The following is a 13,950-nucleotide window of genomic DNA, read 5'->3' as shown; positions in this document are numbered from 1 at the left end:
GCAGTAAACGTTAGTTATTTCCTTCTATTGTAGGTCAATGTGACAGGACACTCTCGGGGACCAGGTCATTCTTGCATGTACTATCAACAGCTGTCTATAATGACCTCTGTCCATATTTTCACAAACTTCATATAGCACCACCTCAAATTACAAGTCAGGGGGCCATCTTTTGGCCTTTTGTGCTTCTCTGCTGACATGATGGTCTCCAGCAACAACACATACAACTTTTAGTTCACAGACAGAAATCTTGCCAGACAGAGTAGCTGAAAGAGCCCAAAGTGAAGGGGAGTAGGGACTCGTAAGGCTATCAAGGAATTAAAGAAGCAAACCAGCCAAGCAGAAGAGTACAGAGTGAGCAGGCAAAGTAGAATGCACAAGAAGACATGGGCTGCAGGTCCTGGGGCAGTCTCAATACATGGGGCAAAACCAGTCCGACGACTATGCTTGTCAGGGGTGAATTAAATGACTCCAGGGTCGGAGGAGAAGAAGCGAAGGAAAAACAACGCAGTCAAGGTTGTAGATGCACCCAAAGGACAAAACAGTAGAAGCTGGATTGAAAATCAAACTGTCAAGATCAAAACATTACTGTTTGACAAATCCTGGGCTTTAGCATTGGAAAGAAATCCAGAAGTAGCACAGAGGGTCTCTCGCTAACTCTACTTTCTGACCGTGAAGGGCATGAGAGGCACCTTGAGAGAGCGACAAGAGCAATGACCTTGACAGCCAAGCAGGCAGCCAGGAAGACAAGGAGTTGGCAGAATGAAGAGGTTGTGGTGTAATCGATGTGCATATCTCATGAACTGAAGGTCTGCTAAATAAACCCAACGAACACCAAACAGTAGGATAGATTTCTCTTCATTACTTCCAGAAAAAGGCTCTTCCACCTTTTCTTAAGTTAACTCATAGTTATAAAGTATGAATACTGGAATAAAGGTTAAGCTTAAATGGTCTCTTGTAGTTTAAAAATAGCTAAACAAAAGGGTGCACATAAAGCCCTCTTGCGAAGGCTATAAGGTCCATAACGAGTAAGCAAGCTCTTACTTACCAAGAAGGCATCATCATATTCATGTTTAGTGTGACTGGCATAACAGGCCTGTGGGAAGAGACAGACAGCAGCACATCAGGCTAAAGCCTCGGTTCACACTGTGGCCTACGTGGGACGCAGTGCCCACTTCCACCTTCACGCTGCTCCCTCTGTCCAGAGATTGCTTTCTGAACACAGAGCAGCTGCTGCCGGGGCTAAACTTGGCTCAGAACGAGTACTTTTGGTCTCAATGGCCTTACTTTATACCTGTAATTTCTAGGAGCTGAGACAGTGGAAATACACAAACATGAGACTCTGGTAAGAGCATTTTATTGCCTAGTTACTGTACCATTAATGCCCAAATGCCTGGATTACAGTTTGCTTATCCTTAGTTATATGCCTGCTTGATTAAGAGACCTACAAGTAAATATAGGCTCCACCCAAGTGCCCCTTATGCTCAGTTCAAGTCTGGAATAAAAAACAGGCTGAGTAATCAAAAAAGCTGGTACAAGAGGAAAGAAGCGTGGATAACTCTTAATTACCAATGCTACAGTCCTCCTGACTCATACGATAAAACCAATTCAACATTCTATAAAAACATAAACTTCCCCAATTAGGAAGCTGCCTTAGAGCAATCAATGTGGGACAAATAGAGTCAAGAATCCTCTTGTTTGGGCTGGGCCTGCAAGCCAAAGCATTCAGCTGCGGCCCTCCCTCTCTGGAAGCACAGGCAGCCCTCAGGCTTTGCTCCTCTGCACACTCTTCTCATTGTCCTGCTGTCATTCTGGGCAGCCCACTGGCAATGCTCAGTGCTTCCAGTGTCTTCCAAGGCTGCACTTAGAAACCTTTCACCTCAAATCAGCCAAGCCTACTGATTTTGAGTTTGATTTTGAGTTTGCTCAAAATTTGCTAGCTTCTTACTGAATCAGCATTTTCAGAACTAGGTGTTAGAACCTTATCACATTGCCTCTAATTAATAAAAGCTGAGTGTTTTCACTTTAGTAGAGATTTCTCACCAATCTAGCAAGTACGCCCTGTTTATAGATACCCCTGGATACCCCTGGGGCTTCACTAGCACTTACGTGTCTAAAAGACTTGCTCTGGCGTTAAGTTCACTTGACCTCTAGGAGAATATCTTAAATTTCAAAAGAGCAACCTTCTAACCCCCAAATTAACCAAGAGAATATTTAGCTTTAAAGAATGCTACTAGTCTCCTTTACTTAAAAGGATTAATAATTAAAACAATTATATTAAAATATTTTTCTGGAAAAGCAAAGCTGTCACAAAGCTGTTACAGATTCTGAAGGAAAAAACCCTAAATATTAGAAATACTCACGCATGTGGACAGATGTATTTGATGTGGGAACTTTTGATACCTGCGAAGGCTTCTGCCCATCCGTGCCTGGTAGAAAATTATTTAAACAAAAGCATGCTATTAGTGACCGTTTTACATCTTACTAAGCTGGTATAGAACAGTACTTAAAACTTGTATGAGGACAGATGTTGGCTCAGTCTAGTACCTGAGCATAAGGAGTGAGCTAGTGAGCACACTGCAGACCTGCAAGCAAGGGCCACTCTCTAATGTTGGCCTAAGCAGAGGAAGACACTCTCTCCTGATCTGCCAACAGACACTGCTGCTGGATAACATACTGATACATAAAAGACCTTTCAAAAAGACAAGGAAAATTCTACAGCTGGTAAACTTTTAGCAATATAACAGAATACAAAATTAACACTAAAATCTATAGCCTGCCTATACACAAATGACAAATTGAGAGAAAAAAGCAAGAGAAACAGTACCTTTTCACAACAGTCTCAGATTATATACATACACACACATACACACATATACATATGTTCTAAATATATTCTTAAAAGTATATATTCAAAATAGTTATTCTAAGACAGAGAGAGAGAGATATAGATAAACAAATTAAAGATCTATATAATAAAAAACTTTGGAGTGGAGAGATGGCTCAGTAGTTAAGAGCACTGACTGCTCTTGCAGAGGTCCTGAGTTCAAATCCCAGAAACCACAGAGTGTCTCACAACCATCTGTAATGAGATCTGATGCCCTCTTCTGGTGTGTCTGAATAAATAAATAAAGTAAAAAAAAAAAAAACCCTCTAAGATAATGAAGAAATGGAAGACACTAGAGGGTAGAATAACCCCCAAAGCTCATGAGTCGGTAGGATTAATACAATGAAATGGACATCCTATCAAAAAAATCTCCAAATTAAATGCAATTCCCATCAAAATCCCAACACAATTCTTCACAGGAGTTGAAAATGATTATCCTAAAACTCATATGGAAATAAAACTGACCTGTGATAGCTAAAACAACCTGAGCGATAAAGACACTGCCGGGTGTGTCACCAGCCCTGACTTCTACACAGCTACAGTAGTAACTGCATGGCACTGGCATAAAAACAGACACACTGAGCAGTAGAAGAGAATGGAAGGCTCAGATAACCGCCTACACTCCTTCAGCAACCTGATTCTGGACATGCCAACAATACACACTGGAGAACAAATGGTACTCATCACACCGCAAGAAGAACGAAACTCAAGCCTCATGGGCTTAATTCCAGGTGGACCAAGGATATCAACCTAAGACTTGGTATCTTGAATTAATGAAAGAGAAAGTATGGAGCTCATTAGCACAGGAAAGGTCTCTCAGACTAACAATAAATGAGGCCTCATGAAAATAAAAAGTTTCTGTACAACAAAGGATACTATCATTTAAGCAAAAAGACACCCTACATAATAGGAAAAAACTTTCTCAATCATACATCTGAAAGAGGGGTAGTAACAAGAATATAAAAGAAGTAAAAACCAAACTCCAAAATACTGCAACATGAAGGAAATAATCTCATTTAAAATGGGATAGAAAACTATGTATTAAAAGATGAAATACTAATGACTGAGAATCATTTAAAGAAACATTTGACATTCTTAGCCAACAGGAAAAGACAGAATTATTTTTAGATTTCATCTTAGCCCAACTCAGAATGTCTAAGATTAGTAAAAAAGCAAAGGACAGTACATGCTGGTGAGGAACATGTTGGGGGAGGGAACACTCGTGAGTCCTGGGCATAGACCCAAAGGACTCTGCATCGTTCTACAAAGACACCTGCTCGTCCATACTCACTGCAGCTCTATTCCTAATAGCCAGAAATAGAAAGAACCTGGATGCCCATCAACAAATGAATTTAAAGGAAAATGTGGTACATTTATACAATGGTACAGTACACAATTCAGCTGATAAAAAGCACGATATCATAGACTTTTCAGATAAATGGATAGAGCTGGAAACAATCAACCTGCACGAGGTAACTGAAACCCAGAAAGACAAATACCACTGTTTTCTTTTAAATGGGTTTTTTTTTTTCCTTTTTGCTTCATTTAGAGTACCAAGAGATGTTGGTGGGGGGGGGATGGGTCTTCGAAGGAAGGGGATATAAGATATAAAGTTATAAAAGGGTAAAATGAAATTAGAGCAGGAGGACTAAGTGGGGCAGGGATGGTAAGGCAGGGTAGAGGGCCTATGCAGAGGGACAACTAACACTAACAGCTCTGAAAGCCATGTGAAGACCTGTTGCTGTGCATGCTTCCTAAAACATGTACATACAGAGAAGGAGTTTACACTGATTCGCCACATAATGAAGGGAACACCCCAACTAGTCACTATACACTACCAAAGAAAACCTCCAGCAACAGAAATGGGTTACATCTTCCTTTTTTTTAAGATTTACTTATTTTATTTATATGAGTACACTGTTTTCAGACACTCCAGAAGAGGGCATGAGAGCCCATTACAGATGGTTGTGAGCCACCATGTGGTTGCTGGGATTTGAACTCAGGACCTCTGGAAGAGCTGTCGGCGCTCTTAACCACTGAGCAATCTCTCCAGCCCAAGTGTTACATCTTTTTTATTTGAGTTGTTGGATAAAGGGGTCCCATAGGTCATTGGCAATGCTATTGGATAGTCCCTACAACCCGATGGTAAGACCCTATTGTTGAAGACACAATATACTTACATCATCAAACATGGAGAAACCGAGCTGGTGCCTAGTGGTTAATAGTCATAGTGATAGAAGGCTCTATATACACTACAGGATTAAAAAAGGAATCATCAATCTCACCCAGCTATGAACTTGGCTATCAATAATAGCAACCTGCCTACTCACTGGTGTAATAATGTCGTGAATGTTAGGTGAGCAACCAGCCACTTTTTAAAATTGAATTTAAAGTCTACTCCAAAAGATAGAACCCATCACTGATACTGTTAATGAGGCCTGGGTAAAAACCTAGTCTAGTAGATGACTGTCTCAATAAAACAACTTCTAAGGACATATTGCTTGCTTTGTCACTGTTCTGTTGCTGGGGAGAGATACCATGAACAAGGGAATGCATAAAAAAGGCATCTGATTGGGGGTCTTGCTTGTATTTTCAGAGACAAGCTAGGGAGTGTGGCCACGGGGATGGCACTGAGAGCTGAGAGACACGTGGTAGCTGAGAGGTTATATCTGATCCACAAGCAGGAGGCACAGAGACTAGAACTAGACTTGGCTACTCATGTGACTCTTCTTAACCCTCAGAGTATAAACTGTCTGACGTTCTGACTAAAGTTGACCATCGCATGAGACTTCAGTTCATTCCATCTATTGGCTCCATTCTCCCAGGTCCCAGTGCCTGTCAAGTGGTGGCGCACACGCGCGCGCGCGCGTGTGTGCGTGTGTGTGTGTCTGTCTGTCTGTCTGTCTGTCTAGCTATCTGTATTAAGATTTACTGAGAAACTATTAAACATGTTTAAACAAAGAGCTACAGAAAAGGAATCAAATCTCCGTGCTTACAGACTTGACATTGTATTTAAATGGCAGGACTCCCTAACTTCATCTACAGTAAACAGAGCCTTAACCGGAGTCCCAGATGACTTTGCAGAAATTGATCCCAATTCTAAAATTCAAAAGGTGTCTCAGTTAGGGTCTTACTGCTGTGCAGACACCATGACCAATGAAAGTTTTATAAGGGACAACATTTAACTGGGGCTGGCTTACAGGTTCAGAGGTTCAGTCCATTATCATCAAGGCGGGAGCATGGCAGCATCCAGGCAGACATGGTGCAGGAGGAGCTGAGTTCTACAACTTCACCCGAAGGAAGCCAGGAACAGACTAAGCATCCTCAGGCAGCTTGGAGGAGGGTCTCCAAGCCCACCCCCACGGTGACACACGTCCTCCAAGGCCACACCTTCTAATAGTGCCATTCCCTGGGCCAAGCATATGCAAACCATCACACAGGGGAGCAAGAGAACCAGAATAACCAAAACAATCATGCAGAAAGACAAAGTAGGAGGGCTAGCATTTTCTAATTCATAAAGTTACAACAAATATAATAGTAAGAAAGAATGTAATACCAGGGTAAGGACAGACCTATAAATCAAAAGAATCCAGAAATAAGCAACCACGACTGCTGCCAATTATTACTTTTTAAGATTTATTTTTATGAGTACACTATAGCTGTTTTCAGACACATCAGAAGAAAGCAAACGACTATGAGCCACCAAGTTCAGTTGCTGGAAACTGAACTCAGGACCTCTGGAAGAGCAGTCAGTGTGCTCTTAACTACTGAGCCATCTCTCCAGCCCAACTGCTATCAATTAAAAATTACCATAAGGCAGTTCAAAAGAGTCTTTTAAACAAATGTAGTCGGGCCAAATTAATCTATTAAATTATTAACGTAGCAAACAAATCTAGAATTTACCAAACAAATAAAATAATCAACAAAATTTAAAACTTGTGCTTTAAGGGCACAATGAAGAACGTATAGAGAATCTGAAGAAGAAAAAGGTATGTGCAGATCCATACATGTAATAGGACTGTGGTGGTTTGCACACAGTTGGCCCCCATAGACTCAGCTGGCCCCTAGGGAGTAAGCACTAACAGGGGAATGGCTTTGTTAGCGTACATGCGGTCTGCTTGGAGGAAGTGTATCACTAGGCAGGTTGTGAGACTGCCTGTGCTTAAGCTCCTGGTTGCCTTCAGATCAAGATGTAGAGCTCTCAGCTCCTTCTCTAGGACCATGTCTGCCTGCACACCACCACGCTTCCCACCATGCTGATAATGGGCTGAACCTCTGAACCTGTAAACCAGCCCCAGTTAAATGCTTTCCTTTCTAAGAATTGCCTTGGTCTTGATGTTTCTTCACAGCGCTGAAACCCTTAGAAGACACTACTCATTCATAATATATCATAACACCTATAACAAACAAAATGGCCACCCATTTACAAATGGGCAAAGGACATTTTCTATAAAGGAAATATTCAAATTGTCACTAAATATGAGAATATATACTCACCATCATTAGTCATTAAGGAAATACAAGTCAAATCAACCTCAGGGCTGATAAGAGTACACATTGTTATCATTCCAGGAGACTGAGGCAAGAAGAGATGGAGTTCAAGGGTAGCCTGGGCTGCACAGTCAGACCCTGTCTCAAAACCCACACACATGCAAACACATGTGAGATTCCACTTTATATCCACTAGGATGGCTATAAAACCGTGGTTGCTATTTGTTTGCGGAGATGGGGGTCTCACCTTGTAACTGGATAGCCTAGTATTCTCTAAGTAGCTCAAGCCGGCCTCAAACTCATGGCCATCTTCCTGCCTCAGCTTTTTAGTACTGGGTACACAGGCAAGTGTCACAATGCACACAGTAAGAAGCTTTCCACAGTGTTGACACATGCCTGTACCTCTAGATCACCAGAGCAAACTGGAAATTATCAAGCCATCAGGCAGTCTTGGCCTCTGAGCATCACCCTGAGAGGCCTTTTAAGCCACGTGACCAAGGCAGCATTTAAAACACATGATGTGGGGCTGCAGAGATGGTACCTGTTTGCTTTTACAGAAGTCTGAATTTTGTTCCTGTCACTGACATGGTGACTCAAAACTGTCCTTAACTTAAGTTCCAAGGAACTTCTGTTCTCCACAGGCACAAGGCCTGTTGATAAAACTCATACACTTAAAATTCAGAGGTCATTGAGTTTACAGCCAACCTGGGCTACAGGTTGTTTTAAAAACAAAAATCCAAAGAACAAACATTGCAATTAAATACATAAAACCACACCACACCACACACACACACACACACACACACACACACACACACACACACACACACACACACACAGAGTTACCCCTGTAAAATGCAACAGACCAGCCACATTAGAAACAGTTCTTTCCTTGCTCAATGCCAATGCTGTTTCCATTTCTTTTTGAACTCATTAATGTAGTCTCTGTTTTGGGATTTGTGCTAATGACCTCAGGGATAGTTAAATAAGCCATAAAACCATGATAAGATTTCAGTTAATTAGAGCTCTGGGAATGGACAGTCACCAAAAACCACATTTATAAAACAATTGTCCACCAATTATTAAGAGTCCAAGTGGAACACAGGTTCAATTATCTTCCTCAAAGCATTTCTGCCAGCCTAGCTGGTAACAGACACATGTGATGAACCCAGGTAATTGGGTGGCTAGGGCAAGAGGACTGTGGAGCTTGAGATCAACTGGGCTACACAGTGAATTAAAAGTCATGTTAGAAGAGATAGCAAGACAGTCTTGTAAGGGGAAAAATCACCACATATACTAAAGCTTGATTTAACATGACTAACTAGAACACTAGACAGCCTCACCTCCCTGTAATCTCATTTCATTGAGAAGTAGTGACTTAAATGTATAGCATCGAGGGAAATAAGATTCAGACCAAAAAGATTGTTTTTTTACAATGCTTTTTAATACACAAAATCCTTTTTCCAATTCATTTGGTCTATGCTTCAGGCTTTTACACTTCTTATGACCTGTGGCTTGCACATTCATTCAAATTCGATGATAAATTAAAAAAAAAATGGAGTCACGGGACAGAAATGTAGCATGATTAGTAGAGTCACGGGACAGAAATGTAGCATGATTAGAGTCACGGGACAGAAATGTAGCATGATTAGTAGAGTCACGGGACAGAAATGTAGCATGATTAGTAGAACGCTTTTGTAGCCTACATGGCGCTCTGTGCACTCCAGCACTGCACAAACCAGGTGGAGAGGAGAGAATAACAAGTATCCGTAAGAATGAGGAGAAATCAGAACCATCTCACTGCTCAATGCAAAACTCTGTATGTGGAGACAGTTCTGGTAGTAAAATGCTTGCCTTCTAAGCGTGGGACTCAAGTTAAATCCCCAGAATACACATTAAAAAAAAAGCTGCATATTCCAACACTCTTGAGGTAAGAAAAGGCAGGACTCTGGGACTCACTGACCAGCCAGTTTAGCTTACTTGGTAAGCTCCAGGCAGGCCAATGAGAAACCCTGTTTCAGAAAAACAAACAAATAAAAAGTTTAGTAGTTTCCAAGGAATGGTGTAAGAGGTTGTACTCTGGTCTCCATGCAAAGAAATGTAAAATGGCACAATCCCCGGGAAAATACCTTGTGAGTTCTTCAAAGGGTAGAATACCGACCCATCACTTCTACCCCAGCAAACAACACAGAGAACTAAACACCAACATCCATGCAGAAGCCTGTACTTGAATGTTCACAGTAGCATCATTCATAGAGGCCCAAAGGCAGAAATACCCCAAATATTCATTAGTTCTGGAACTGCCTAGCCATGCAATAGATTATTTGGTAATAAATGAGTACAATATCCAGGGTTGCAAGGACAGTTCAGGGCATAACACACTTGTTCTGCAGTGTGAAGACCTGAATCTGAATCCCAGGACCTATGTACAAAGCACAGAACGGCTGCACATGTCTGTAGTCCCAACCTTGGAAGATGGAGACGGATTCCAAGAGCCTGCCGCCCTGCCTAGGCAAAACAATGAGCTCCCAGTACAGTGGGAAAACCTTCCTTAAGTCAAGAAGGCAGCGTGAATACAGGATGGCAGTGTCCTGCTCTGGCCTCACATATATGTACACGGGCACGAGTACAGTAACACTTGAGTATGTGCACACCCCAAAAGAAAATGCAGTATTTATCCATGTTATGACATAAATGATCCTGAAAAACCATGCCAAATGAAGGAAGTCTGATGCCAAAGACAATACAAGTGGATTTCATTTATATGAAACATTCAGAATGGTCAAAATCATGGAAAGTGAACGCGTAAGTAATGCTTGAAAGTGGAGTAAAGACTCCGTCTTTTGAGGGATGTTAGAAATACTCTGCAATTAAGGAGACAATTCTTCCAACTTACTTTGCAAACTAACTAAAAATCACCTAATCATATATTTTAAAGGTATGAATTTTATGGTATGTGGATTATATCTTAACAACAGTAAGTGGTAGGCCACATTTAAATTTGGGCCACTGTTTCCCAACCTCTGTCCCAGTCACAAAATGATAAAAATTCTTAACATAAGAAAAACTAAAGGAGCTGGGCTGTAGTGGTGACTTTAATCCCAGCACTCAAGAAGCAGTGGGTCTCTGTGAGTTTGAGGCCAGCCATGTTCATAGAACCCATTCCAGGACAACCAGGGCTACACAGAAGAACTTAGAAAAAAAAGAAAAAGAGTTTAGCATGGTGGCCTTTATTTAAAGTGCCTTTAATCCTAGCACTTCAGAGGCAGAGGCAGAGGCAGGCGATATCTGAGTTTCAAGGCCAGCCTTGTCTCGGTCGATTTGTATTGTTATTTTTCAGATGTAAGAGCTTTAAAAGCTTTAAGAACAAACCAATATTAACCACAAGCCAACATCCAAAACCTAATCAGAGTTGTTCTGTGACCTCCGAGCACAGACGAGCATGCCCAAATGAATAAATGTTGAGAGAGAGAGAGAAGGAAGAGGGGGAGAAAAAGAGAGAAAATGTCTAATAACAAACTTACATAATGCAAGTTTTAGGGCATTGGCTGGTTTGGATTTTGTTTTTGTTTGAAATGGTCTGGTCAGGCTGGAGAGATGACTCAATGGTTAAGAGTTCTTCTGCCCTTTCAGAAGACCACAGCTAGATTCCCAGCACCAATATGGTAGCTCTCAGTCATTGTAATCCCAGTTGTAGGGGATCCAAGAGGTACATACATGCTGCACACACATGCATGTAGGCAAAATATTCAACTCACAAACTAAAATAATCTAAAAATTAAAAAGGGTCCTGCTCTGTGGTCAGGCTATTTTCAGCTATGTTTAGTCTAGGCTGGAATGGAACTTGAAAACCTCCTGCTTCAGCCTCTGTGTGCTAGGGTGTACTATGGTGGACATCCTCACAACCAGCTACCATGCCAGAGTCTAGGGAAACTGAATAAATCCTATACCGTCACTCCCTAAGATACTGCTTATCTTTCAGAAGAGACTGCAAAATAAGTCATGCTTTGATTGAGCTCCCTATTCAGTAATAGCAACTGTGATTCTGCACAGATCTGCGCAGGGAATATGCCTAATCCCATCTAAATTCTCAACACATCTAACGTCTTATCCACCTAACTGGCCAAAGGCAAAACGACTTCACATAGGCTGGACTCAAGAGTGGACATGGAGCTAGACCTGTGGAATGACATGAAGGGTGAGACCAGAGACGACTCTGCAACTATACCAAAAGAAGCAAAAGTCAGAAAACAAGAGGCCAGAGGAAAGCGGGAGATTACTTTAGGGGGCTGGTTAGTGCTGAGGAAAAGGCTATCTTCTAATGCCAAATACCTCCTTACAAAACACTTGTAAATGTTTAAACATTAACTAAAGTAAGCAGCAGTTAACATTTTAAATGTTATGTTCGACTATCACTCATAATCACTAGGCATCATCTTAACCAACTGATAAAACAGAGTATCACCAGTACCACAACAAGAATAAAAATCTGTGTACCTGAGACAAGCAGCACATTAGCACATCTGATAAACCAGACTGACTGAGGCCAGCCTGAAACTGTGAAAAACAAGCAACTACCAAAGAGGCAGTTTATAGACTATAAATTAGCTGATACCCTTTTTTAAAAAAAGATTGATTGATTGATTGATTGATTGATTGTTGTATATGAGTACACTGTAGCTGTCTTCAGCCACACCAAAGAGGGCATCAGATCCCATTACAGATGGTTATAAGCCACCATGTGGTTGCTGGGAATTGAACTCAGGACTTCTGGAAGAGCAGTCTGTGCTCTTAACTGTCTTAAGCCGTCTCTCCAAGCTCACAAAAGACAATATAAAAACTGAAGGAGATATATCAGTATAATCTATAATCCTGGACTGCAACAGGTCAACTGACAGAACAGGAACAGTGCTGGGAGAGTAGATGGTGACATTAGACAGAGTTGATGGCTGTATTATTAGCAGGTGGGAATGTTGCCCAGCAAGATACCTCAGAGGGTAAAGAAGGTACTTGTCACCAAGCCTGATGACCCAATTGATCCTATGCTCACATGATAGAGGGAAAGAACCAAGTCTCAAAGCAAAAGCATAGTCAATTTTATAAAACACACACTTAAGTATAAAGGACTAATGAGGCAATATGGCTGCAGCAGCTCACCTGCCTCCCCTCCCCCCTCTTTTTTAGACAGGGATTCTCAGGGTTTCTCTGAGTAGTCCCGGACCTCGCTTTATAGACCAGGCTGGCTGGCTTTTCAGTCCTGGGACTAAAGTTGTGTGCTACCAGGTCCGACTATCTTTTTACTTTTTCTCTACTTATTTTGTTCTTTGTGACAAATCTCATATATCTAGGATGACCTCAAATTCTTCAAACTCATTATGTCATTACTTGTTCTAAATTAGTCAAACTGCTAACTAACTATTTAACTAGCTGCTAAAAATACTGGTGAGAGTCTAGAGAAGAACCACCTTCATGGTCTTAAAGTATGCTCATATATTATCGCACAGATACCCAGTTTTTTTGTTTTATTTTAATGGAATTTCGTAGATAACCCAAGCTGCTACCAATGCACTACAATCCTGCAACCATGCATTACCACCCAAGGCCATGACTTGCTTTTTAATTAAAAAGAGAAAATAAATGCAGTAAGAAACGTGGGAAAGACCATTTTAGCAAGTGACCTGTTCAGAATAAAGGGACAGGGACAGGGACAGGGATAGGGACACAGTGGCCCACACTTTAATCTCATGACTTGGAAGTAGAGGCAAGTGGATCTCTATGAGTTTGAGGCCAGCCTGGTGTACAAAGTGAGATCCAGGACAGCCAAAGCTACGTAGAGAGACTCTATGTCAAAACAACAACAATGAAACCAACAAAACAAAAATAGAATTATAGGACAAACAGCACTCTTTTCAAAAACAGAAGCATTCTGCCACATAGACTTAGATGTGCCAACTAAATGCATGTGTGACAGTGACACTGCTGAAGAAAACTGGCAAAATCTATGCAACGTGCTACATTAGATAATATTAAACACCCTGAATCGGCTAACTGTTCCGTGGCTCTGTAAGATGTCCTTATACAAATCAGCATCCAGTTTATATATGAGTTATACGGCATCTGAGACATATAGTCACCATCATGTTTGTGACTTACCCTCACAGGTGTGGCAGTCATATGTATGTCAGTAAAGGGAGAAATTAGGAAATCTAGACGAAGTATATTCAGGGATCTGTGTTATTCTTGGAACTTTTATAAGTCTGGAAATATTTCAAGATAAGTTTTTAAATGCTATAAAAATAGGCCATATCTGGTTTGTGGAATTTCAACACATTTCACTCCCTTTTTCAACATATTCTGAATTTTTTTGCCATATAATTTTAACATTTTCAAATTATAAAAGCTCTTTTTATATCAGAAAGAAAACTGATTTCATGCGATACAGAACACGATTTCTTCAATATTTACTTTAATTTAATGCACATTATAAACATAAACATGCCAGATGACTTTGGTTAAAGAGTTTAAACACGAAATTGCTACCTACTAGACCATTTAGTTCTGAGTTCACGTATTCA

The 13,950-nt window shown here is 41.0% G+C and overlaps 1 protein-coding gene across 1 annotated transcript in view; it reads right to left on the bottom strand.

Moving 5' to 3' along the window:
• Nucleotides 1–13,950, bottom strand: part of Lypla1 (lysophospholipase 1) — a 28,752-nt gene that overhangs the window by 11,087 nt on the left and 3,715 nt on the right. The window contains exons 3-4 of the mRNA XM_032906381.1: nucleotides 2,361–2,426; nucleotides 1,046–1,093 (exon numbers count right to left, since the gene is read on the bottom strand). Of these exons, the coding sequence (XP_032762272.1) occupies nucleotides 1,046–1,093; nucleotides 2,361–2,426 (114 nt within the window). The remainder of the gene's footprint in view (nucleotides 1–1,045; nucleotides 1,094–2,360; nucleotides 2,427–13,950) is intronic.

Source organism: Rattus rattus, chromosome 1 (genome assembly GCF_011064425.1).
Source record: "Rattus rattus isolate New Zealand chromosome 1, Rrattus_CSIRO_v1, whole genome shotgun sequence".
In the NCBI taxonomy this organism is placed as follows: domain Eukaryota; kingdom Metazoa; phylum Chordata; class Mammalia; order Rodentia; family Muridae; genus Rattus; species Rattus rattus.
The sequence above is the reverse complement of the archived record's forward strand: the minus strand, read 5'-3'. Positions and strand labels throughout refer to the sequence as shown.